This window comes from Macrobrachium rosenbergii, chromosome 44, assembly GCF_040412425.1.
Source record: "Macrobrachium rosenbergii isolate ZJJX-2024 chromosome 44, ASM4041242v1, whole genome shotgun sequence".
Lineage (NCBI taxonomy): Eukaryota > Metazoa > Arthropoda > Malacostraca > Decapoda > Palaemonidae > Macrobrachium > Macrobrachium rosenbergii.
The window spans coordinates 12,270,504-12,295,490 of NC_089784.1; the positions used below are offsets into that span (position 1 = coordinate 12,270,504).

The 24,987-nt window shown below is 34.6% G+C and overlaps 2 protein-coding genes across 2 annotated transcripts in view; one reads left to right on the top strand and one right to left on the bottom strand.

The window, feature by feature from the left end:
• Window positions 1-16,458, bottom strand: part of LOC136829345 (protein SpAN-like) — a 36,840-nt gene extending 20,382 nt beyond the window's left edge. The window contains exons 1-10 of the mRNA XM_067087756.1: window positions 16,027-16,458; window positions 14,544-14,642; window positions 9,130-9,361; window positions 7,521-7,714; window positions 4,366-4,449; window positions 2,724-2,834; window positions 1,774-1,900; window positions 1,366-1,497; window positions 1,175-1,255; window positions 869-1,022 (exon numbers count right to left, since the gene is read on the bottom strand). Of these exons, the coding sequence (XP_066943857.1) occupies window positions 869-1,022; window positions 1,175-1,255; window positions 1,366-1,497; window positions 1,774-1,900; window positions 2,724-2,834; window positions 4,366-4,449; window positions 7,521-7,714; window positions 9,130-9,361; window positions 14,544-14,642; window positions 16,027-16,134 (1,322 nt within the window). The 5' untranslated portion in view covers window positions 16,135-16,458. The remainder of the gene's footprint in view (window positions 1-868; window positions 1,023-1,174; window positions 1,256-1,365; window positions 1,498-1,773; window positions 1,901-2,723; window positions 2,835-4,365; window positions 4,450-7,520; window positions 7,715-9,129; window positions 9,362-14,543; window positions 14,643-16,026) is intronic.
• Nup107 (nuclear pore complex protein Nup107) overlaps window positions 1-24,987 on the top strand; it is a 123,490-nt gene that overhangs the window by 1,849 nt on the left and 96,654 nt on the right. The gene's annotated exons all lie outside the window — the stretch shown is intronic.

Genomic DNA, 24,987 nt, shown 5'->3' on the forward strand with positions numbered 1-24,987 from the left:
TTGGTATAACGAGAAAGCCTCATAAATTTTTGAAGACTTGTCTGCCCGTAAGAAATGTTTTTATTGTTTTTTTCCACGTGTTGACAAGTTTCGAAGCATGGTTAATCAATCAACCAATCAATCTTCAGTAGTTGACATGCATCCTAAATTCGTAAGTTTTTATCTGTTTCTTATTGTTGTTCTTAGTATTAATATGTACAGCCATCCATCAAATAGCTCAAATACCTAAGTGTGGTCGCGCGACCTTGAGCCATTTGTCAAAATCGGGAATATCCTTTGCATTCAGATGTTCCGAGACCATAAAGACCACGTGGCACGTATTAGGAGACATGCGCTTAATACTAATAGTCTCGTCCGTGGGTAAAGTAACAGGTTAACCTTTAGTCTGATGTCATAGTGTTAACTGTTTCAACTATTTGTTTTTATATTTTTTAAAATAGTCTAATCTTTACATCTGTATTTTTTATATATAGGCTAGTTTTCTTTCCGTGTTAGACCCCTTGGTCTCGCAGCATTCTTTATTTCGAATTAGAGTTGTAGCTAGTCTAATAATAATATAATAATAATAATGACTGCTGCAGATTCTTTATTTTGTTTAAAGATTTGGTTTACTTTATATTTCAAGGTAGTTATATTTCATTTACATTGTCTTACTGCATATTTAACTTAATCTTTTAGTAGGTTTAATCTGTGCAACTGAATCAGAGCGTTTTAGTGATGTACGTGGCTAGTGATGGTGATCACAAAGTTCAGGCTTTTTGTAACATACAAAGTATCCAACTTGTACCAGAGCAACTCTAAAATAAGCATAAACTGGACAGAGCCTCTACAAAGAGAGTTTAAGCCTTTCAGAGCTTCCATAACTTACTCATCGCCGTAGAAAATTGATTCAGTCCTTACTTCGAGTCGATCTAAAGCACATTGTCCATTTGCCATTCGGACAAACAGTTCGAATCCTTCAACGGTGATAACTGGTCGTTTGCATTCGTCGTCTGATTGAATCCACCAAACACAGGCAGTGTCTGAAAACAAAAATAAGTCCTGAAAGCTGCTAGTTATGCAGACGTTGCCACTTTATAGATTTGTGGACTTCTTGTGAATTATAACAAGGAGTCACGAGCAGGTTAACCATTAAGCTTTCATTGTCTGTAACGGCTTGACTAATAGTACTTACCAGCTGGGTAGTAGTTGGGATAATTTGGAGAGGTGATGATGGTGCCAGCTTGGGTAATGTTCCCACCACAGACTGGAGGAGCTGTGGGGGGAAAATAGATTCAGTAGCCATGACTGAGTCATGTGCATATTAAAATATACGTATAATGTGCTTTACGTGTCATGAATATTGGATGAACAAACGATACTTACGATAGTAAGGTTGTATAGAGTTCTGGCAAAATTCGCCAGACACTCCTGGCGGACAGACGCAAGCACAGTTCTTCCCTAAGTATCCACCATTCTGGCAAGTAACTGTTGATGTGCATGAGTTCCTCCAAATATCTAGGGAAAAAAAGTTAGGCAATATTGAAGATGAAAACGACCCATTGTTTTTTTCTTTCCTTACATAATTATCATGTGCTGATATTCTTCTAAGTTCTCTGAAATACAGCACAAACTTACTAGTCTGACTACTAGTCTTTTGAATTCTAGTATAAGAGATTATGCACATTTTGAGTGAGAAAGTCGTGCGTAGCTTTTAAGACAGACTTCAATATGACTTAATGACACGCGAAATATCACTTCTACCGTCATGAGATGCTATATTTACACACTTACCCATGCATTTATACATGTGATTAACAATGCTTATGTCTCTAAAACTGAGATGCTTTCGTTGTCCAATGTAAACTTGCATAGCTGGTGTTAGAGTGACAATGGTAGGTCTTCCGTTCTTTGAGAAAGCCTTTAAAACAAATAAGATGGAACGGTTAAAATAAGATTGCATTAATATTCACTTCACATTTATATTATATGGTTATCGTTTTTACAAGGCTTTTCCATTGATTTTTGGCTAGAGAAATTGCCGTGATAGAAATTATTTGCAAATTAGACTATGTACAGTTGGTAGGTAAAATTGTATCATATATTGAGACGACCCTAAGTTTGAGTACTGTACAACAAAATATTTCATATTCGAATTAGAACAAGAAGACTATATATATATATATATATATATATATATATATATATATATATATATATATATATAGCCTATAATGTGTGTGTGTATGTATAGTCATACAATTTCCACATTCATAATTAAATTGCATTCACTCTGTTGTGAAGACCATTGTGGAACCTAAGACTGACAAAATGTTCAAATTTTGAAAACTTAGTTGTCATAAGCAACCATCCAAGCTCTTTTTAAACTTTTATTAGGAACAAAGAGATGAAGAGATATACTGAATCTTCCCACACCCACCAATGAAGAGAATGCGTATCGAAAAATTATGAAAAAAAAAAATGTGTTTAGAATACAGCTTATTAATTCCGGTTTGTTTACTTTTATGAATTTAACTTTAAAACTACATACACCTTATATATATATATATATATATATATATATATATATATATATATATATATATATATATATATATATACAGTATATATAGGCTATATGTATTATGTATATGTTATACATATATATACGAGTATATATGTGTATATATATATATGACGTTATTACATTTTCTTAATAGTAAAAGTGCACAAGTGTGCCTTACCGTTGATTGGTAGTGCATGATGGATGAATAATCATAAGGAACGTCGAAGTTATCTGTTTCCTCTTTAAGGAAATTTATTTCCTTTCCAGCTCTCACGTTGGTGAAGTTAACCTGGAGGAAAAGAAGTTTTATTCATATACTGTATTCAGTTAATTCGATCCACAGGCTTCCTGGCGGATCAAATATAAAAATATATTCCCCTCTGTGGATATTAACAAGAATATAACTTGTAACACATTTTCTGGCTTTTATGAAAGACTAGGTTTTACTGTACCTGAGAAATGTTTATGAGCACATATCTTTAGGTGTGATACCGCTGAAAGCTGTCAGAATGCATAGCGGATTGCGGTGGGGAAAATTGCTATAATTAATCCTCAACTTTGATTGTAGACTGTATTTTTTTCGAAGTGCATTTAGTATTTTCTGGTGGCTTTTGCTAATACCCACGACGTTCTGGCAAGCAAGGAATTTGATGGACTGAGGTTTTAAATTAAGCTCAATGTACATAAAAGATGCGCGCCTATATGAGTCTTTTTAGGGGCGTGGTTGGCCGGAATAGCTTCAGTTGTCGTAGTATGCATTTGTTGGCGATTTTAATACAGAGTTAGCTGACAAATCTTATATGTAAAAAAAAACCCGGATTTCAGTACAAACGAACTTCATTTTACCCGTCATTATCAAAGGAGAGAGTTCAATGTAATTTGTTAATTTTATATAACAATCTTGAAAAGTTCTTTGTCACTCTCTCTTGCAAGGGGATATTCTCCCCACCATTATTTTCTATTAAGAGAATTTTCACAAGACTAGTAAATCAATTAATTTGATACCCAGAATAAACAAAGAATGCCTTCGACATTGACCAAATTAAATATCATGGATTATGTTAGAATTTCTCTCACTGGCACATTTAGAAGGCATATATTGCAGCTTTATTTTAATATACTTAGGTTATATCCTAAAGAAATAGCCCTCTACAAGACGTAAAACTGTCTGTGGTACAGAAATTATTTTAGTCCAGAATTCATAAAGTAGCCTAATATCTGAGTGGTAGCGCATTTTGTTCAAGTTATAAGAATGTGACTATGGAGGGACCTTGGCCCAGGAAATGCCTGAATAGGATTATGAACGTCATCTGTTGCAGAATACCGCTGCTTTAACCCCGGCGAACTGCAGAATAGATTCAAAATTAAAATAATCCTTCTCAAAATTGGGATTAGTGCACAAAAGACAAAACGGGATTTGCTCACCCGAACTAAATCCTGTTATACTTAGGACAATTCTTAGGGTAATACCTCGTAGGGGGTTATTGCCGTCAGTGCATCTCACGTGGTCCACTGTAGACATTACTTAAGGTTCTTTGCAGCGTCCCTGCGGCCTCTAGCGGCAGCCTCTTTCATACCTTTTATTATACCATCGTTTATGTTGTCTTATCTTACTTTCCACCCTCCTAACAATTGTTTCAAGTTATTTTCAGCGCTGAATGACCTCAAAGGTCCAAGCGCTTGGCCTTTGAACTAAATTTTATATTCTAATTATAATTTCTTACATGGTGGATGGTAAAATCAAAGACGCGTGTTGTAAATGCCATCAAGTTATTGCTTTCCATAAGTAAAAAATGCCCCCGTCCAACCCCCGCTCTCACCTTGATGTAGTCTGACCTGTCACTCCGGCTCTGTTCGTGGAAGAGCCCCAGGGCATGACCCAGCTCGTGCAGGATAATCCCTTCCTGAAAAAAAATCTCTTCTGACTTTGCGAACCAAAGATATTTTCACTAAATCAACATTACGAACAGATTCATGAAGATGCCTTTGTGCGTGTTGATTTAATCATACGGTAATGTAAAACGAGGGAAATAAAATAGACAATGTTATTAAACTGATATGCATATGTAGGACCCTGAATACATTATGAAAAATACGTTACATCGCAATGAGAAGATTAATTATTTCCAGGGATATTTGCGAGACTTACAAGTAAATTTAAGAGGCAGGCACATATTCTCTTGCAGTCTTTGAAAACGTGAAGATCAATTATGATTAAAGAAGCATGTAGTGTAGTTTTATTTTTTTCTGTGATTTTCACGTATGTAAATACTGCCTAAATATATAAGCAGAATTTCAGTATTAGAATTAGAAATCCCTCACGTGAAGAATAAGAGATTACATCCAGGTAACGCAATTAAACAAACGCACGAGCGCTTACACACACACACACATATATATATGTGTGTGTGTGTGTATTAAACAATGAGAAAAGAAACTTCAGAGGAAAAGCGATAAAACAGCAATTGTTACCAAGTTCATTCTTTGACCACTAGATCAAGAATGAAACGCCTTTGCAAACATTACAGAAAGTTCATCAGCACGTTAAGGACCAAGTTATTTGCATCGTATCTGTAATCTCAAGTTTCTTGGATTTAAATGCCATATTTCTTTTCAGTAAATACCAAAACATCCATTTCAAAGGCATCCACCAGCGCTCACATTTCCCATCTGAAGGTCAACCACTCCCTTCCCTAAATCCTTTCTTCCTGCCTTTTCGCTTACAAGATATAATGCCACAAATCGTATCGCCCGGCTTTCGGATGACGCAAGTAGCAAAGCTGTCCCAATAGGCATTACACCGGTTGGGGACACATTGCATTAGTGACTGAAGCCAATATCGTTTCCGAATGCAGCTGTGTCACGGCAATATCAACTGCCTAATTTAGACCGGCATGACGCACATTCGTGCGATTACACACACGTGTATATAATTATATATATGTATATATTATTATTACTATTATTATTATTATTCAGAACATGAAACCTATTCATATAGAAAAACCCACAAGGGCCATTGACTTGAAATTGCAAGCTTCCAAAGAAGGTGTTCACACATATAATATATATATATATATATATATATATATATATATATATATATATATATATATATATATGCACGTATGTGTATTCTTAGCCTGGCATGACACAGTGTGTGCGCTATATATATATATATATATATATATATATATATATATATATATATATATATATATATATATATTATATATATATATATATATATAAATAATAATGAACACAAGCACATGTTTCACATAAATGAATTAGAAATAAATTTCTGACTCACATCAGAACCAATCCCTCGGTCTTTCAAATGAGTCAGAAATTTATTTCTGTGAAACACGTGCTTCTGTGTTCATTATTTCCATCATATTCATGATGAAGTGTATGGAGTACTTAGTTTCCAATTTCAATTGGTAACGCCTTGGCCTCTCAGTTGGAAGATCATGGTTCTGTCCCGGTGTGAGTCGAAAATTTATATATATATATATATATATATATATATATATATATATATATATATATATATATATATATATATATATGTATATATATATATATATATATATATATATATATTCTATTTCTTCACACTTTAAAATATATATATATATAAAGTATTGAGCCAAATATATATATAAACATTATCATTGTTTCTTTATTTGGATGTATATAATTTAAGAGACCAGATAATGTCCTCTTGTCTTCTCGATTTCTTCACACTTTGAAAACGCTTGTCACCACAAAGTCTTGAGCCAAAAGAAGTGAAAGTTGAAGAACTTCTGACGTCTGGGCAAGATTCGAGCTAGGTAACGTTTATCCACGTGGCCAAGTAGGTAAACGTTACCTCGTCAGTTGTTTCTTTATTTGGATGTCGAGAAGTTAAGAGGACATTGCGGATAATAAAATTTCATGTACATATGGTGACCAGTAGACTCTAGATTATATATACATATATATATATATATATATATTATATATATATATATATATATATATATATATATATATATATATATATATATGTGTGTGTGTGTGTGTGTGTGTGTGTATGTATGTATGTAGGTATGTATGCGTGTGTGTATATATATAGTCAGTTTCCTTTGGCGTCGTGAAGTTTTAGCCTTTTGGTTCTGAAAAATTTTTTCAAGATAGATATTTAGCCCTTACGTTCTTTTCTACCAATGGCCCACCGCGGGGATTAACCATCAGGGAAATATTCCACTACTAAGGTCAACAAGGGCACAGTGTACACGTGTTTATTTGCCCAATTCTTTCAACTCTCGGTACAGGTGTTTCGAAATATCCTCCATTCACCTTTCGTCCAGCAATTATGCTTTATCTTACAAAATACTAACACCAAACTACATCATTTTTCTTCGATTCATTTCCACCTTTTATGAACGAAAGAGGCCTTATAATTTTAGTGTATTAAAGTTCGAAAATTCCGTATCGGTTAATCATTCGTTTGCCAATTTCTCTGAAATATAATTAAACCTATTATGCTGCTAGAAATGATCAAATGTAATGTGAGAGTATAATTACAAAATTCTGTATAAAATTTATGAATCGTTGCTCGATATACCCGGGCTTGGAAACAAGAAATTGGTTGGATTTCGGGTCTTTTCCATAATGCCAGAGCATTTATTGAACATATGTTTACATTTGATTTTATTTTGCAGCATATTAACTACTACAAACACCATTCCTGATGGCAACAGTTGATTATAATACCATATCTAATATCAATGAAGAGCGTTAACTATGAATTAACAAGCACAGCACCTGACAACCCCGAACTGAAGTGTTACCTTTAACTCCATATTCGACAGTAATCGCCCCCAGTAAATCGTTTTGCTCTTAACTAAATGTGTGGCAGCAATCTTTGAAGGCTGTTATAAACATACCTGGCATCCACCACCTAAGTGTGTTACGATAACCTCCATACCTTGTAGCAAGTTTCACTAATGGAGAGTTGTTGGCCACTTCTACCCGTTCTGCCGACATGACTCCAGCATCCCTGCCCTTCGATTATCCTGATGTAGGGTCTGTTGTAATTGTCGTCGTCTATCTCGTGGAAATCTACGCATGTTTCTCGTTCCCAGACACTCATGGCGTCGCGAATCATTTGCTTGCGTGTTACTGTGGGGAAATAACAGTGTGACTCAAACTTACGGTGTATTATAGAGCTTTATATTATTAGGTTTATTTGATAAAATTGATTGGTTATGTGGATTAGTCTGCCTCCTCCTTTTTTCTCTCTCTGTTGGATTTTCTGTTTATCCGTTCATTCACGCTTAATGTAAAGTGCCTTTGGTTTTATAAGGGCTTAATGTGTTGAAAGATAAACGGGAATTGTCTGCCTTTGATTTAACAGCTGATTCTCTAAACATGCTTTTGTGTGATTGTATCTTTACGGGCTGATTCCTAAAGCAAGAGCTTTACGGGCTGCCAGCCAGCTAAGACGACGGACGACGATTGTATCCATTTTGTAAACTCTCAGTTCACAAGACTATCTCGAAAAATGGTACTATTCATGAATTACCATTACTTGGTTCGTAAACATACAGAGATTTCATTTTTCTAATATAGAATTTTGATCTTGAGTCCCTGCAGGGATAAACGTCACAATTAGAGGTCCTTTAATGGAAATCCCTTCATATGCTTATTATGCATCGTTTTACACACACACACACACACACACACACACACACACACAAACAAAAGCCATTATTTCTTCCTGCATAGTTACTTAGGCATGTAATGGATGATTCTTTTCAGATTTGCGTCAGTGGTTCTGTTTCGTTGTGGAAGTACTGACCCAATAACCTTCATTTTACTATCTTAGCCGTCACCATTCAATTGTGATGAACGAGGGAAGCCATACTTTGGTTTGTCAAAGTATCGTGTACATTTAATTCGCAAGTCAGTATTGTAAAGAATTATTCACCTGATCTTGACTATTATTTAATTTGCATTTAACTTACTTCCCAGGTTAGTGGAGTTAGCATATCGGTTTTTGGACGGTCGTGTCAGCGTTTATGTACTTGTTTTTTGTATTGAGTGAAAGTAAACTGATTAATTGATCTGGTAATTTTTTTTTATTTCATGATAATTGATTTATCGAAAAAGACCAAATATATCAGAGAATAATTTTCGTTTAGTTTTATAAATTGCTTTCACTTGTTAACTCCGAATATTTCATGAATTTTAAAATCTTGTACACGTCATTTTTTTTATACGTATGATACATCTATTAGAACATTGTTCACTACAATTTCCCTACTCAGGCAGCGCACGTTATGAAATACGGTAATAAAAAGGAATCTAGCTCTGTAAATAGTATGCTATTATCCTTTTTTCGATATATAAAGTCATCTATGTCTTTTCAAACGGGATTGAACAGTTACACCACATCCTACTGTTGTAGGAAATGAAAACTACTGGTGATTCATAAATTATCCTGTAGCATTTGAATCGTCAGACAAGACGGGTGCAAAACGAGTTGAATATTCGATAATCAAAAAAGCGACATTTAAATAACTGGTGATACTAACCTGTGCTGGCAAAAGCAAAATGGACCGTGGGAATTCCTGTGTCGGCGTCAGGAGGCCAGAAAAACCTTTGGAGATTGATCGCCTTCCTCTCCGAAGGGGTGCCACTTGCATTTTCTAGTAGACTCCTTTGGGTAAGGATCGTTCCCCACTGTTCTGGGCTTACTGCTATATCCCCCTCCAGAAGGTGGTCACGCCCTACCATGCTTGGTGGGTTCAGTAATTCAAATGGCAGCTGCAATGGAAGGAATCTTCAGTGGTCTAAAAAGTAGGCAAATAAAAATGATGACAGGCACTGTCAACTATTCGCATGTGGTTTTTTTTAGAGTCGTATACGAAAGTGTTTATTTTTAAAAAAAGGATTTTCTCTTTTTCAACTTCAGGATTTTTTTTTTATACATTTAAATGATATCCAGTATACTCGAGTAACGTCAAGTTCTTTTGTGTTCGAATGAATAAATATTCTCATTCATTGCAAAGAAATATGCCGCTAGTTTCCTTCATTAACAGCGTCCATAAAAGTAGACTTATGCAGATGATATGTAATTCCATTATTTATATCTAATTGCATCACTAAAGTCTGTCCACCACTTGAAGAAGGCAGAAGAAACAGCCCATCTCTCTCAAGCACCGAACTTTTTTGACCCAGTGTTGTCCTTTAGTGGGAGATGCCAAAATCTCATCAGTTTTCAAAGTTTGTCTGCCGAACTTAGATTCCTGTCCCTAAATGCAATACTCTTAAACAGACCCTCAGTGACAAAAGATTTGCTGACTTCTAGTAGAGTTCCAGGTACGTTGAAAAACGACGAAAACGTTGGTAAAATCTCCGATCCCTTCCTTTAAGGTTAAGGGTTTCAGATACAGCTTCATATCGGGTAAAAATATGCTCTGATAAAATTATTTTTTAGCCTGTATATTGTATCCCTGATTGTCTTCATTGAGGTGTTTATGTAAAGCTGTAGAAATAATTTTGTCTAGGATATGAGAAAATGTGTTTAGAATGTTGCATCGTGACGTTTTATCCCTCAGACGTCAAGATTCGGTCTTGCGTTGTTTAAAGAGAGATATAGTCTTTTTTTTTTATTCCAGTGTCTATGGCCTTGGTAGTTATGGCGCTAAAAATTTGGCAGTCAAGCAGTCAGCCGCTATTTTCCTTCTCCCCTCTTCTCTGGTCCTTATCGCTCCTTGGCCTAAGTAAGGTATTAGCATGCGCGTCTCACTAGCGTTTCTATGGAAAGAAATCCTACATTTTTGTATGTATCGTCATTGTACCTCGCATAAACAGTCCTAATTTCCTTTAAACCATCATATTTCTTGTTTTTATTGCACTCATACGTTTCGTATTTTGTAAAATGAAAGGTTATCACATATTACGTGCAGTTTTGTGTGAATTTTGTGTAAAGGTTGTGGAAGAAGTGAAGCTTAATCTTCCGTTCTAAACTTTGGGCTATTTAATACAAGATTATTATTATAGTAATGATAATACTTTATAATACAATTTGATATATCCTTCACCGAAACGAAAGGAATCCAAAGTCTTCGAACAAAATCACTGAAAACTGTAGTGTGTATATGTACAGCGGTAAAAAACCAATATCACACACCAAATAATGAGTCCCATACGAACACTTGTCCTTGTGCTAGTCATATGTGCGTCTAAACGTAAAGCTATGGAGTTATAAGCTACTTTGGTTAAAAGATCTCAGTTACCAGAACATCTGTTGCCTGGAAAAAAGATGAAAGCTAATTCTTACGGCATCTGGAAGATGCGTTTTGGTTCACGATTTGTATTTTATTTCTAAGTTCCTTTCATTTATCACATAAAACTCTTAAAGAAAGTTGATTCGTGAAGAACGCAACCTGCTCTTCCAGATAATGAGTAGGAGGACGATTTGTATGTACAACGAATACAGTTAAAATGTGACTTAGGCTACTCTCGCACAGTGATGACATGCATTCTGAAAGTAGGATCTATGTTTGGTGTAATCTCGTCTCATCCACAGTAAAACTCATTTTAATCGTGACTAAATACCATGGTATACAAGAGGTTTAAAGTGACAAGGAAGTTCTATTTTAATTATAAAGAAAGACTGCAAATAGTCTTAAATTCCGCCTTTGTATAATAAAAAAGACTTGGAAGACGAAAAAGAAATATTTAAAATATGTTACAAAAGACGCTGAAACAGCAATTTTCCGTTTTCTTCCAAATTCCTTTTCCGCTGCTCATGTGGAGAGTATTTCGATCTATGCCTGGGTAATATTTTAGAAGAAGGGTTGGCAAGAACATTCTTGTGTGTTTTCTAACCAAGGGCACGGGGTGCTGACGAGGCTTTTACAAAAGGAAAACCATGAATGATTGTCTGACAAGTGCCAACGAATATTCAGCCAAATGAACTTTCATCTAATAAGCAGATGTGACGGTAGTTTCCAAGGCTAAGACGATGTACAAAGACGGAGAGGTGTGGAACACGTGTTTTGAGAAAGCGCGTGTAAACACTCCTCTTAAACGAACTGGAGACAACTGCTAATGCGTGTCCCTATGAAGAATATATTAAGTTGTTGGCACAAGTGTGAATTAATGACTAATGAATGTGTAGTTTCAAGAATCTTGTCTCTGAGCATGTGATTCAGGAATCAAACCTCTTAAACCTATTCTTGAGAAATGAGTGTTGCTGTCACATGGTTCGCGATATATTCAGTTTAGGTTTAACTGGTACTAAAATTAATTAGTCGGACTGGTGTGATATGGGGCTTGGTGCTTCTAAATAATTCATCACTTTCGATTATGGTATATCACGGCATCTTAATATCGCACTTTACTGCACACGTCTGTAGCCTAGAAATTCGTAAATACGAAATTCATTCGGGTGGCAGTGACTGTTTCTCGTATGGCTGTTGGGACTCTTATTGGAGTGCAGAAATTTCACGCTATTTTATTCTTCCGAACTAATAATAATGGCAATAAAATTACAACTCTCTTATCTTTCGTGGCAAAGTCGGCGATAGTGTGAACATTTAATAACAAGGAATACCAGTTCGAGACTTCCCATGACGAGGTTCTGTAACAGATCTTAGGAATCTGGTGCTGGTGGAAGTGTATCACAGTGAGGTCCTGAAGCCAGTGGAGGAGCGGTAACAAATTTTATAAAGTTAAAGAGAAACAGTAAAGTAATGTCTCCTGCTTCAGTCTGGAATTTGAACTTTTGGATACAAATCACTTTATGATAAACATAATTCTATAGTGTGCTCCAGTATTAAAGAAAATCAAGTCTAACTAAAAATGTATCCATTTCATTGACATCTACGCTAACTGTGGACTGTGGTAAAACAAAGCATACCAAATAAAAACTTTTTGCAAAAGGCTCACGTATCTCACAACAAATTAGTTTACAAAAGCGACTTTAATATTAGTTTCAATAAAACGAAATAAGTTCAGAATGTGCAGTTACGTGAAAATTTATATATCATAGATAAATATCTCTAAATTAGGCACAAAATAAAACATCCTTAGGAGTTACAATTCCTAACATTTGAAAGTAAAAGAGTGCCAGATATTGAAGAATAGAATTTCTCCCCAAGCATCAAACTGCAACACTTTTGATCTGACTTAATCTAGGCATACAATTCGGATCTGAATCTGCAGATTTAAGCAGAATTAGGCCACGGCCATAATAGATTTCGGAGCAAGGTTGGGGCAGAATAGAATCATGAGTATAAAAGAGCGAGGAAAGAGAAGGGATCTGGAGGTAATCGTTTAAAAAAAAAAAAAAAATGATAGAAAAGAGAACAGGAGGATAAAGAGCACCAACGCAGTTATGGAAGAGAGAAAATTTAAAACTATTGTTGTGAGGACGGAGGAGTTTAATAGAAAGATAAGTGATTTTACGTGGGAAGTGCCCTCAAGGCTTGGAAAGAATTGCCGTGACATTGAACATACTAAAATCCTTAAAACATTGAGAAGTGATTGAGACATTTGTGTTAAAGTGTATTAGAAATAATTTTTATGAGCATCTATCAGTGTTTCATCACTTTGTTCCGGATAAAACTACCTCAAGCCATACTTCTCGTCTTCTCGTCTGTGATATTGCAAGATGATGTCCTACTTAGATACTTTCCTTAAGCAGTGTTTCAACTGGAGTAAAGTTATAGTTGTTTTACAGTGTCATTATTAATTTTTCTTTTTTTTTTTAGCTGCCGTAATGTTACATTGCCGGTATTGAAGATCTTTCATTCCATTTAATTCAATTCTGCCAAACATATTTCAAGCCAGTGTTGTGAACGATGATGCAGACTTTTGGCTTTAATTTTTTGACATTTCTCAACTTTGTTTATATCTATATTTGTCTTTTTTATTGTTTGTTAATGCAAATTTTATCATGATTTCTGTCTGTTTCTCTTCTATGACCTGCTTGGCTTGTGTGCACTTTCTGACCCTCGGGTGTATATAGATGAAAGGACCCTGAGGCTGAATAAGTAGGAAATGCATGAAATGTAAAAAGATTTATTTTGTTCCCAATTATCCTCTTTTACTGATTAACAAACTTACGCAAGGAATCGATTATGAGCTAATCTGTTCGGTAAACAAATTGTGAGATATTGCACATGGCATATAACTTTTTTTATAACCTTAGGAACGCAGGTGTAGATTAATGCATGTGACCGATATTAGCCTTAGTTTTGTAAATCGAGGCATTCTTTTTATTGGGTTTGGCACAGTGATTAGGTGACTGTTGAGATAATTAGCATTTCTTTTTGTAACTGAATTAGCCGTCATGTTTTGGGTACTCGGCCGTTGCTCGAAACCCAGCATTTGAATTGACAAATGGTGTCAACAAGAATAAATGTAAAAGATTATTCCAGAGGCAATTAATTGTGTTCTTCATTCCCTTCTGTATATTTTTATCAGAATGTACAGGTGATAGCACATACATCACTCTCACACGCACAGAGCTTTGTACCCGTTTCTGCATAAAAACAAGCTCTGATCTTTTTTCACTGTTATTAATTTTTCTTCTCTTCTACCGTTACAACCTCGTATATACTGTCGACGATTCTTCGGCTCTCAAAACAGCTTTATCGGCCCTTCGTTTTAAAAAGTAAGAGTAAAAAGCGTGCGGTGTGTCGAGAATGTTGTCTTGATTTTAGTTAATAAAATGAGAGCGTTATAATTATCATGCCATCTGTTTAAATGGCGACCTATTATTGGCACGACTGAAATTCCTTTGATTTTAGTTGGTAACGTTTAAATAATTTCCGCCTGGGGTTCGAGACAGGTCTTAATTTTATGAGCCCTCCCATGATATCTGAGATAAATTGTATGAAAGGATGTAAATTGATTTAATCTGTTTAAGGGGAGTTTTACTTCTAAGGAAAGCTTTATGAACAAAAGCAATTAGTCAGTCCATGTGAATACTTACTTCGGATGCAATGGTATGCATTTCTTCACTTGCTCCGGGAGGCAGTTTGGCTGGGCAGAGGGGCATTGTGCTGACTTCAGACTCCAAGCGGTTTTTTGGCTTTTCAAAAAAAAAAAAAAAAAAAAAATTTTTTTTTTAAGAAAAATAGCCCTGTTTATAAAACGTGAAGTTATAAAAACTAGTAAACCTATATAGTAAGACATGAAATGGATACAAACAAACGGAAGAGATAAGAGAAAAAACAAAGATCTAAGTACCTTTTTGCATTATTGGCTATTTTGATTATTTATCTATCTGTCCATCTATCTATCTTATATATATATATATATATATATATATATATATATATATATATATATATATATATATATATATATATATATATATATATGTGTGTGTGTGTGTGTGTATAGATGTATATATGTATATATATATATGTATGTATCCATCTATCATTCTGTGTAATATATGATGAACACTATTTCTTTGATTATGTGTAGTCTGCTATATTATGCCTCCAAGATCTTAGGAAAAACGTGTAATATTGTATAATCTTGATACACACCTGAGCACTGATAAAAAAAAAGTTATATAATTATATAATTCTGGGACTTGATTTATTTATAATTTGTTTCAACCACGTTAGCATTTAATAATGCTAACGTGGTGGAAACACATTATAAATGAATCAAATCCCCGAATTATAGAATATAACTTTTTTTATGTGTTCAGGTGTGTATCAAGATTATACACCATTACAAGTTTTTCCTAAGATCTTGGAGGCATAATATAGCAGACTACAAATAATCAAAGAAATAGTGTTCATCATATATTACACAGAATGATAGATAGATACATACATATATACATAGTTTTGACGTTGATATATATACATGTATATGTATGTATGTATAATATACAAAATATACATTACATACATACATATGTATGTATAATACATTTATATTTATATAATATATATATATATATATATTATATATATATATACATATATATATAATATGTACATTATACATACATTTATTTATTATTATATATATATATATATATATATATATATATATATATATATATATATATATATATATATATATATATATATATAAAATTATAATATAGACACGCGTGTATGCGTGTAAATATTAAGTAGACAAGTAATGGATTTTAATATTAATCAGCATACTGTAGTTCTGTGTTTGTGTCGAAACTGGGTGGTAGACTCTTTCCTGTATAATGCATCAGTATTTGTGGTGTCCCTCATTAAAATACAAATGTCAAAAATCGCGTAGAAGCAATTTGCGCATGTAAGTGAACTTTCAGTTTGTCACTTCATAATTATCATGCTATTATACAGGAGAAGCTTATGACTTACTAATATCTAAATTTTAAATTTATATATTTAGACTTTGTAGCCTAAAGTTTGCCCTTTATAGTTCGAGATCTGAACAATTCCAACACTAACCAGATGAAGCGGAAAGCAGATAGACCACAGAGAAGATGACACGAGGTAATAACGCAGCCACAATGACGTGATCCTCATCGAGCTGTGTTTCCTCATGACAGACTTCATTTCTTCTTTCGTTTCACTGGTATCGGTAATTCTTCGAAATGTGAGATCTGACGAGTCGTCTATGACAGAATAAATACAGTAGACTGACGGAATGTTAAAAGTACGACTTCTGAAGTATATGAGGGAGGAACTTCATTTCTGTTATGTCACCACAGCGTGTGAGAACTGTAGAGAATGGGTCGCTTCTTCTTGAAGTTTCACAGTGAAATCCAGTTCAGTTTCTTTCCCTTTTATTCCGATGAATATTCTGACCGCCTCAGCTGCTCGAAAAGCTCCCCGTCGTCGCTAAGCTCCACACCTCGCCAGGAGAACACTCGCTAGTGTCTGCCGGGCCAACGTACCTCCGCGGAATTGGGGAATTTGTAAACGTGGTTGGGGGGAGGGGGGACGGTTGAATGGGAATTTAGGGGATTTCTAGGCGAAAATGAGCTAGAGAATGAGTGGCGTGCTCTGAAAATTATAGGCTGAAATGTAGTAGATGAGATGATTAGTAAAGCAGCGTAGGAATGTAGGTCTCTCTCTCTTTCTCTCTCTCTCTCTCTCTGAGACTTAAGTCTTAGAAAAATGTTATAATGAAGGTTATAATTTTTCCGTGTAGTTGACACGGGAAAATGATAACCTTCGTTATACCATTTTGAAAGGAAATTACATGGGTTTGCGACAACTAGACCCGTCACATTAAACTCCTTGTAACGCTGATTATCTATATACTCCCTGTATTTTTTTCTTACAATTATTGTACTTGATTATTTTCCTATGATGCGCTCCACAGATAATTTGAATTTTTTTCCTATGATGCGCTCCACATAATTTGAATGAATTTATACTGATATGCCTTCCAAACCCTTTTTGGTCTTCCGTAAAATTAATCTATAAATCTCAAGAATAATATTTTCACAAGTCAGGAAGTATGAGATTATTCATTATTTATATATATATATATATATATATATATATATATATATATATATATATATATATATATATATATATATATAATGTGTATGTATATATATATATATATATATATATATATATATATATATATATATATATATATATATATATATATATATATATATATATATTTTGTAACCGTTCCTTTTTCACTATATCCCATGTCCCCTTTAGAGGGGGTGGCTCAAGAGGGTGATACTCACTATTCAATGAGTCTATGAGGATAACGTTGCTAGACTCATACCCCTCTTCTTGGTTGTGACCCAGCATGGCTAACCATGCACCAAGGGTCAGCAGAGGCACGAAGGAAGTAGACGGAAATTAGTCAACTTCATCACACTTTTTTGAATACGAATGTCACTGAAAACCCTGAATTCGAGTGGGGAATGAATGAAGAAACTCACTTTTCATGGCGGGATTCGAACCAGCGCACATGAGATTCCAGCGAGGCCACTCTTGTCACGCATGCCATTTTTTGTTTTGATGTCTAGTAAAGAAGGTGAAAGCTTCATCATTTATTCAGTATTCCGATTCAGGGTTTGCAGTGATAAGCGTGCAATCGAGAAGTTAAAAGACCATTGTGTAAATTAAAATGCACATATTCAGTACCTGGTAAGTGACAGGTAGGTTTCTTAGGTCTGGGTGGCATGCGGATTCCTCCAATAATTACAACCTCATTACATGTAATTGGCTCATAAAGCTAATTAGGGCTTCAGCTACGATTTTTGGTAGTGCATTATCCTGACAGAAGTAGACTTGTAGCTCACGTAAGGAAAGATACATATGAACGTGTTCAGCGGATTTTCTGGCTCAGATTGTTGACTTGACCTCAATGGACGAGGTTACGGTCGTTAAGTGGGTAACGCAACCTCACCATTGACTTCCTGACCCACTAATAAGCATAATGTAAAGATAGCAATATCAAATGGTATTATGTTCTTTGGTTGACTTTGTCTTCTGTCCTTTTAATTTATTTATTTATTTTTTTTTTTTTTCAAAATGAATTTATGATATTCCTGAATGACAACAGAGAAAACTGTAATCCCTTGATGACAGTAAATGGTCTTTCATTTTGGTATTTTCAGTAGGTCTGATTTGACTCGTGCAGGATAACTCTTATTTTTTATAGCAAAAGTGGATGAAACGTTCCCTTTTATTTCTGCATTTTTTATTTCACTATTTCCACTTTCCCTCTTGCTTCTCACTCTAGTTATTCGGATAAACAATCGGAACTCACGCCAAAAACTAAGCCTATAATCTGTTCCTAATTTTTTTTTATTGAAATTCAAATGTATCTATAAACGTTCCAGAAATTCAATTGATGTTTCAGTTTTAATATCATTATATTAAGGAAAGATTACCACTTCACCTTCAGTGTGAAGACAGTGGAGTAAAAAGGAACATCTGGGATTTTCATCATTTCGACAAAATTATGCGTCGAAAGGTATCTGATTAACCATCTTCCATACCTCACAGTGCTTCATCTCTCTCTCTCTCTCTCTCTCTCTCTCTCTCTCTCTCTCTCTCTCTCAGAGCGTCAGTATCCAAATATGGTGCTGAGGTGTCACAATGTCATATTGTCCAGAGATTTCTTTTACCTACTGTATAACCGTGGGGGAGTTTTCCTGATAGCTTATAATGGATTCGGATGTTCGTAAATTTCAGGGCTATCAACCTCGCTCTTTCTGTCCATTTATCAGCTGCTTTTCGCTATACTTCCCTTGTCTTATTTTTATTTCCGTGTTTGATTTGAACATATTCTTTTCTTTACAAGTAGTGGACCATTAATAGCTTCTTCCATATGAATGGGTGTACAACAGTAGTACTAATAATCTATTCCTATATATAGAAATGGTGTTTGCAAGGTCATTGAGCTCCTCCTAACGTATGTCTGACCAGCGAAAATATATTATAATTGAAATCAGCACGAGGCAATGAACCAATGATTATGATGACATGCTTTTTAAACAAGTTTGGGCGTCTTACCTTGGCAGAGTGATTATGATAATAACATCGATAAAATTCTCCATGCACATATTGAAATTTTTCGCTAGTAAGAACTATAATTTAGAATAATAAGAAGCCCATAATCCAATGCTCTCCTGACCCGCATTGCTGCCTTTGCAAGTATATAATGAAGATTTTTCCAATGTAGAATTTCAATTTATAATTCAAGAGGATGATTGCATTTTTAATTTTGCAAACTACAGCCGTATTGTTCTAGATTAAAAAGTTTGTACATGTTTTTCCCATGAAGTCGTGTGTCCGTAGGGGGTTAGTACCGTTAGTGCACCTCATACGGTGCACTGTAGGCATTACCTGACGTTCTTTGCAGCTTTCCTTCGGCCCCTAGCTGCAACCCCTTTCATTCCTTTTACTGTACCTCCGTTCAAATTCTCTTTCTTCCGTCTTACTTCCCACCCTCTCCTAACAATTGTTTCAACATTATCTTCAGCGCTGAATGACCTCGTAGGTCCTAGCGCTTGGCCTTTGGCCTAAATTCTATTCTATTCATACAATACTGTGTAAGGCCAGGTATTCACGATCAGGTATACCTGTCAGTTCACCTGTGACCGTTCGACAGATGAGCGTCCACACGAAAAGAGTAGAACTGTCAGTCGGACTGTCAACTACAGGTCATCGTCGTCAGTTCTTGCCTTGCCCATATGGCAGCGATGGAAACTCCGCTGGTTTTGGAGGAGGTGGGGCAGTGTAGACTATTATAGCTGCTGCGGCAATTCACTTAATAATAGGAAAGACCACAAAGGCGCCCGCACATAGGGCGGGCATTTGCACCCCTAAAATCCTAGAAAAATTATATATATATCTATATATATATATATATATATATATATATATATATATATATATATATATATATATAATAAAAATATATATATATAAAAATATATATATATTAATATATATATATATATATATATATATATTTATATTCTTATAGTTTATATATATAATTAAAGTGTGTGTGTATTATGTATGTATGTATGTATATAGTGTAATGCAAAAAATCTTACAGAAAAATACTCATTTAACTACATCACTTTGGTTTCCTTTCATTCTTCAGTTTATATTCTTTCAGTTTAAGTAAATTAAAGGTATCCTTATTATATCGTATATGATAATATTTGTATGCAGTATATAAATGCGTTATTCTTTCAAGAAATGTTTTATTTCAGTTGAACAGTATATGGGATTATTGAAAAAAAGTCAGTGTAACTTTCAGTATTTTTTTTCTTTATCGCATCTTGCTTCACTTATTAAATTATTGGCATCGCAATTCCACTGCATGTAATATATATATATAAATATGTATATGTATATATGTGTATGTATGTATATATATAATTACTTTATTCATTAGAGAAATGCAGGCGCTGATACTGTTTTCGGAATAAACCCGCTAGTTCAAAGGGTCAAAAGTGTTTGTCTGCTTAATACTGTAAACTATCCATGTATGTATTAAGATTTGCCACCGTTGAAAAATATGCTGCGGGCGTCCATGACTGTATTTATTTGACATTCATATCTGTGTAGGCGTTTAGGGTAATGATAATGACCACATGGTAACGAGTTAAATTCCTTCACGTTCTGTCGAAGTCATCAATAGTCCCTCTAGAAATGCGACTCATTTGAATTTACATACATGCCTTTTTACGTAATAATGATTTAATTACAGTATTGCCTTTTTACGTAAAAAATATTTAATTACAGTATTAGCTTTGTAAATCATTTAGCCTTACTAATATTCATTTCATAGTTATATATTTTATGTTCATATGGCATGATTATTGGAAATAGAGAGACAATCTGAATTTTTATTATGAGCCAACCTAAACCAAATCCGATCATTCTTTCGTCTATTATGTAAGCCGTCACCACTAATGAAAATAAGGAACATGGACTACTGTATGTAATTGTTTGGACAGATTTTATTCAGTAAGATTGTATTTTTAATTGTTATACATAATTTAGGAATATAAAGCCTTGTAAATAGCAAGATCATGCAACTCATTTCTGCATTCTCAAATTATCTTGTAACTTTCACTATTGGAGTAAAAGGTTATGGCCGACGCTTACACGTTAGAACTCTAAATTCATGTACTGATATTACAAAATGTGAATGGTAACCTAGATTTGTTTTTATCTCACTTCACGGACTTTCGTCTTCTTTGAGTTTAGTAAATGCATTGAACAGTTTCAAGCAATATTAGAGAAGGGAGCATGTACGATTCTGACCCTGCCCGCAAATATTTTATGATCCACGGATGCCTGCATTACCTCTCAAATACCCACCATTCATTAGGTAATTATGTGGACTCAGTCTTGTTACCGTTATTTATTTATACGCTGTTCTTAGTTATGTATGAGTTTGTAAAATATAATAAAAATAAGATATATCACGTGTGTGTGTGTGTGTTTGTGTATATGTGTGCGTGTGAATGTGTATAAGAAGAATTGAAAGTGAGAAGAATTGGTTGGAGGAGTTCTGGGGGTTTTTACTTTACCCTACAGTTTTGTGGCTCTGGATTACGTACAACTGCTTGCCCCTATTTCTCAACAAACTACTCTTTGCAGTCTAGTCATCTCTATGTTACCCATTTCTCTGCTTTGAAGTTCAGGTTTAGCTTTTCTTTAAAGATGATCACTTCGGAGAAATAATTATGGAAAAGTTTATTTCAGAAATAATAATGGAAAAGTTTATTTCAGATCAGGTTAATCTTCTACAGTCTTTCGAGGTATAGTGCGACTTTGTTAGAAAATATCGCTCGTGATGTGAAGCATCAATAATCGTGAAATTTTGAGCTTAACATATTAAATTACAGTGGGGAGAGTATGTAAATGTTAATGAGGCAGGTGGCAAAATAATTTAATAGATTTTTCACGTTATGGGGCAGTATGTCCATGAATTTTTCAGAATCTGTAATACAGCTGGAAACATGAAACAAACTTTTTGCTTTTTCTGATACAAAGATGATTTCAGTCTATGTTCTGTTTAAGAACAAAATATGGCAAGTAGAATCTGCACATTACCCTGGGACATTTTTTTCAGTGCAGATAACAGCACTGATTACTTCCGAGCAAGCAGCAGTCTGTTTTCTCTAATGCAGTTTTAAGAACTAAAGCAAAGTTAATTTCTGTGACGTCTAGGTCTCAGAAATGAAATTACAAAGACTGACTGAAATTAACTGCAAGGTTGTTTTACATATTCTCATATTTTTTATGAATGACAATAGCGGAAAGTCACATCAGTTTTGAGGAATCTGATTCAGTTTTTTAATATCTTAATAATTTTACATGAATGCTTGTTCGTGGAATTTTAAACTTGTAGGCAAAAATTAGCTATGGAAGAAAGGAAATTTTATGTTATTGAATCATCTTTTCTGTGCGGGTGGGGGGCGGCTCATAAAGAAAAGATTGGGTCCTGTGAAATGGTTACAGATTTGTTTTCTTTTTGCTTTTTACTTTTTAGTATTCCAGACTAGAATTTATTGTTGGTCTAGAAAAATAAGTTTGTACTGTAAGCAGATGCTGCTGTATTTGTTAACATTGCTCTTTCCTCCCAAATTTAAAACAAAGATGCTGCTAACCTTTACTGATCCCTGAAACAGATCAGTAAGTTATTCAGTTATTGGAGTATAAAGATGAACTCCAATAAAACTGAAACTATTGATTAATCGATCTCTTTTCACGGTTCCAGTACGATTACTTTTGCTTTGATAACAGTGTTAAATGATTCCGAATACAGGATTCGAAGCTACTTTACTTAACCTTCGACCCAAACTTCCTTTTTCACAGCACTTGAGAAATGTATCATCTAATACTGCTAACAAACCAGTTAGAGTTCATAGGTCTTCCTGTATTTTATCATACATCAGATCTTTTGTTTTATTTTAGTTGGAATACTGCTCTTCTTTCTGAATGTCACGGGAATCTTTATCTGTAAAGATTCCCAGCAGCGTTGGTTTCTTTCTTTCTCAGCAGAAGTATATAATTTTAGACCAACGCCTAAAGACATCCTGTGAGGTCATAATTCGTTTCAGCTGGGAACATGCACAAGAATCTTCTACGCCAGTGCTCCGATAGATAGTGCTGCTTGCTTTGCATGTATATTTTGTAGCTGTCACGTTGTCTCCCAGGACCTTAGTTTCTTGAATATGGTGCCTTTTTCTTTATGTATTGTAGGCTATATGTTTGTTGATTTATCTTCTGTTTTATATTTATCTTTTTTCATCTCTTATAATAGACATAGCATTCGGTATTATTTTATTTTAATAATACCACAACTCGACTTAAGAGTTTTTATAATTAATATGCCTATTTACCGATGGCGAGGCATTTGCAGTCTTATTTTTATGTTTTATCAAACATTCCCATGGGGTTAGTACTAAACACGGCGCTCATGGGAGTGGTTTTGGTATCAGAGTAGAAAATTCACCTTACTGATAATTAAGTTTGCGTGTGACAATAAGAATAAATACGTCAACCTATCTTGAATAACTGCAAAATCAGTAAAGACGTTTACTTCAGCAAAAACCTTACAAGATGCATAAGCAAAGTTACAGTAACATGTAGTTTCTCAAAATGCTATTCTTGTTCAGTTCTTAAAAAATGTAAGCACATATCTCTACCATTGTAGTACGTGAGCGTATTGAAAAAACAATGACAAATCAGTGATCAGCAGGAATGGAGTCATTTCTGTGATGAAAACAAGTAAAAAATGCATCAAAGTTTCTTTGGCGCAATCGAGTTTTGTGTACAGCGTATAATCAAGGCCACCGAAAATAGATCTATCGGTGGTCTCGGTAAAATGCTGTGTGAGCCGCGGCCCATGAAACTTTAACCACGGCCCGGTGGTGACCTGTCCTATATCGTTGCTAGAGGCACGATTATGGCTAACTTTAACCTTAATTGAAATAAAAACTACAGAGGCTAGAGGGCTGCAATTTTGGTATGTTAGATGCTCAACACCAATTTGCAGCCCTCTAGCCTCTGTAGCTTTTAAGATCTGAGGGCGGAAAGAAAAAGGTGCGGACGGACAGACAAAGCCGGCACAATAGTTTTCTTTTACGGAAAACTAAAAAAGGGATAATGGTGAACAAGACCATTAATCTTGTGACACTCAAGTGACTGGGAAATGTAAAGATGGAACTGAATAATATTTTCCCCATGAAAACTGGTGGAGTCAATATTATGATTGGGTTATGTATTTTAACCACACCATCGACATTTCAGGTTAACAGGAATTTATGATTGACTTCCAAAACTACTTTGAAAATGAGAATAGGAATTTGCCAATGGAAAAGCTGGAAATTGGAATGACGGAGTTACCTGCACTCAGTTATTTGAAGGCCGGTTGTAAAATAATTATCATCGCTACTATTTTTACCTCCTGAAGAGGATTATCGTAGGTTATCAGACTCACCTTTATTCATAACAATATTGTTATTAGATGCAAAGCCGGATCAAATTTTAGTTATTTAAGATCATTCAGCATATGAATCAAAACAGTGGATAAATACTATACGCATGCTATTGCCAAAAACATCATGGCCATACAGTATTTAGATTCCAATTTATTGCATTGTCCGTGTAATTGAACGTAACATTCAATTTTTAGCCTGTTACAAAAATGAATTCATTCTATACTGACAGACCTCAGCATTTCCTTAGCCCCTTGGATTCGAATTGGTTGCACCAGAAAAAGCGCAAAATTGCTTTGCGTGTATTCATGCACATGCATATTTATCATGGTATAATTGAGCACTTATATAAGAGAGCATGTTAATTAGTTCCGTATCATGCATATTTATTTCCTTGGAAAAGGGGTTTCGTAACTGCCAAACTGAATCATTATTAACCTGAGTACGCTTAAAG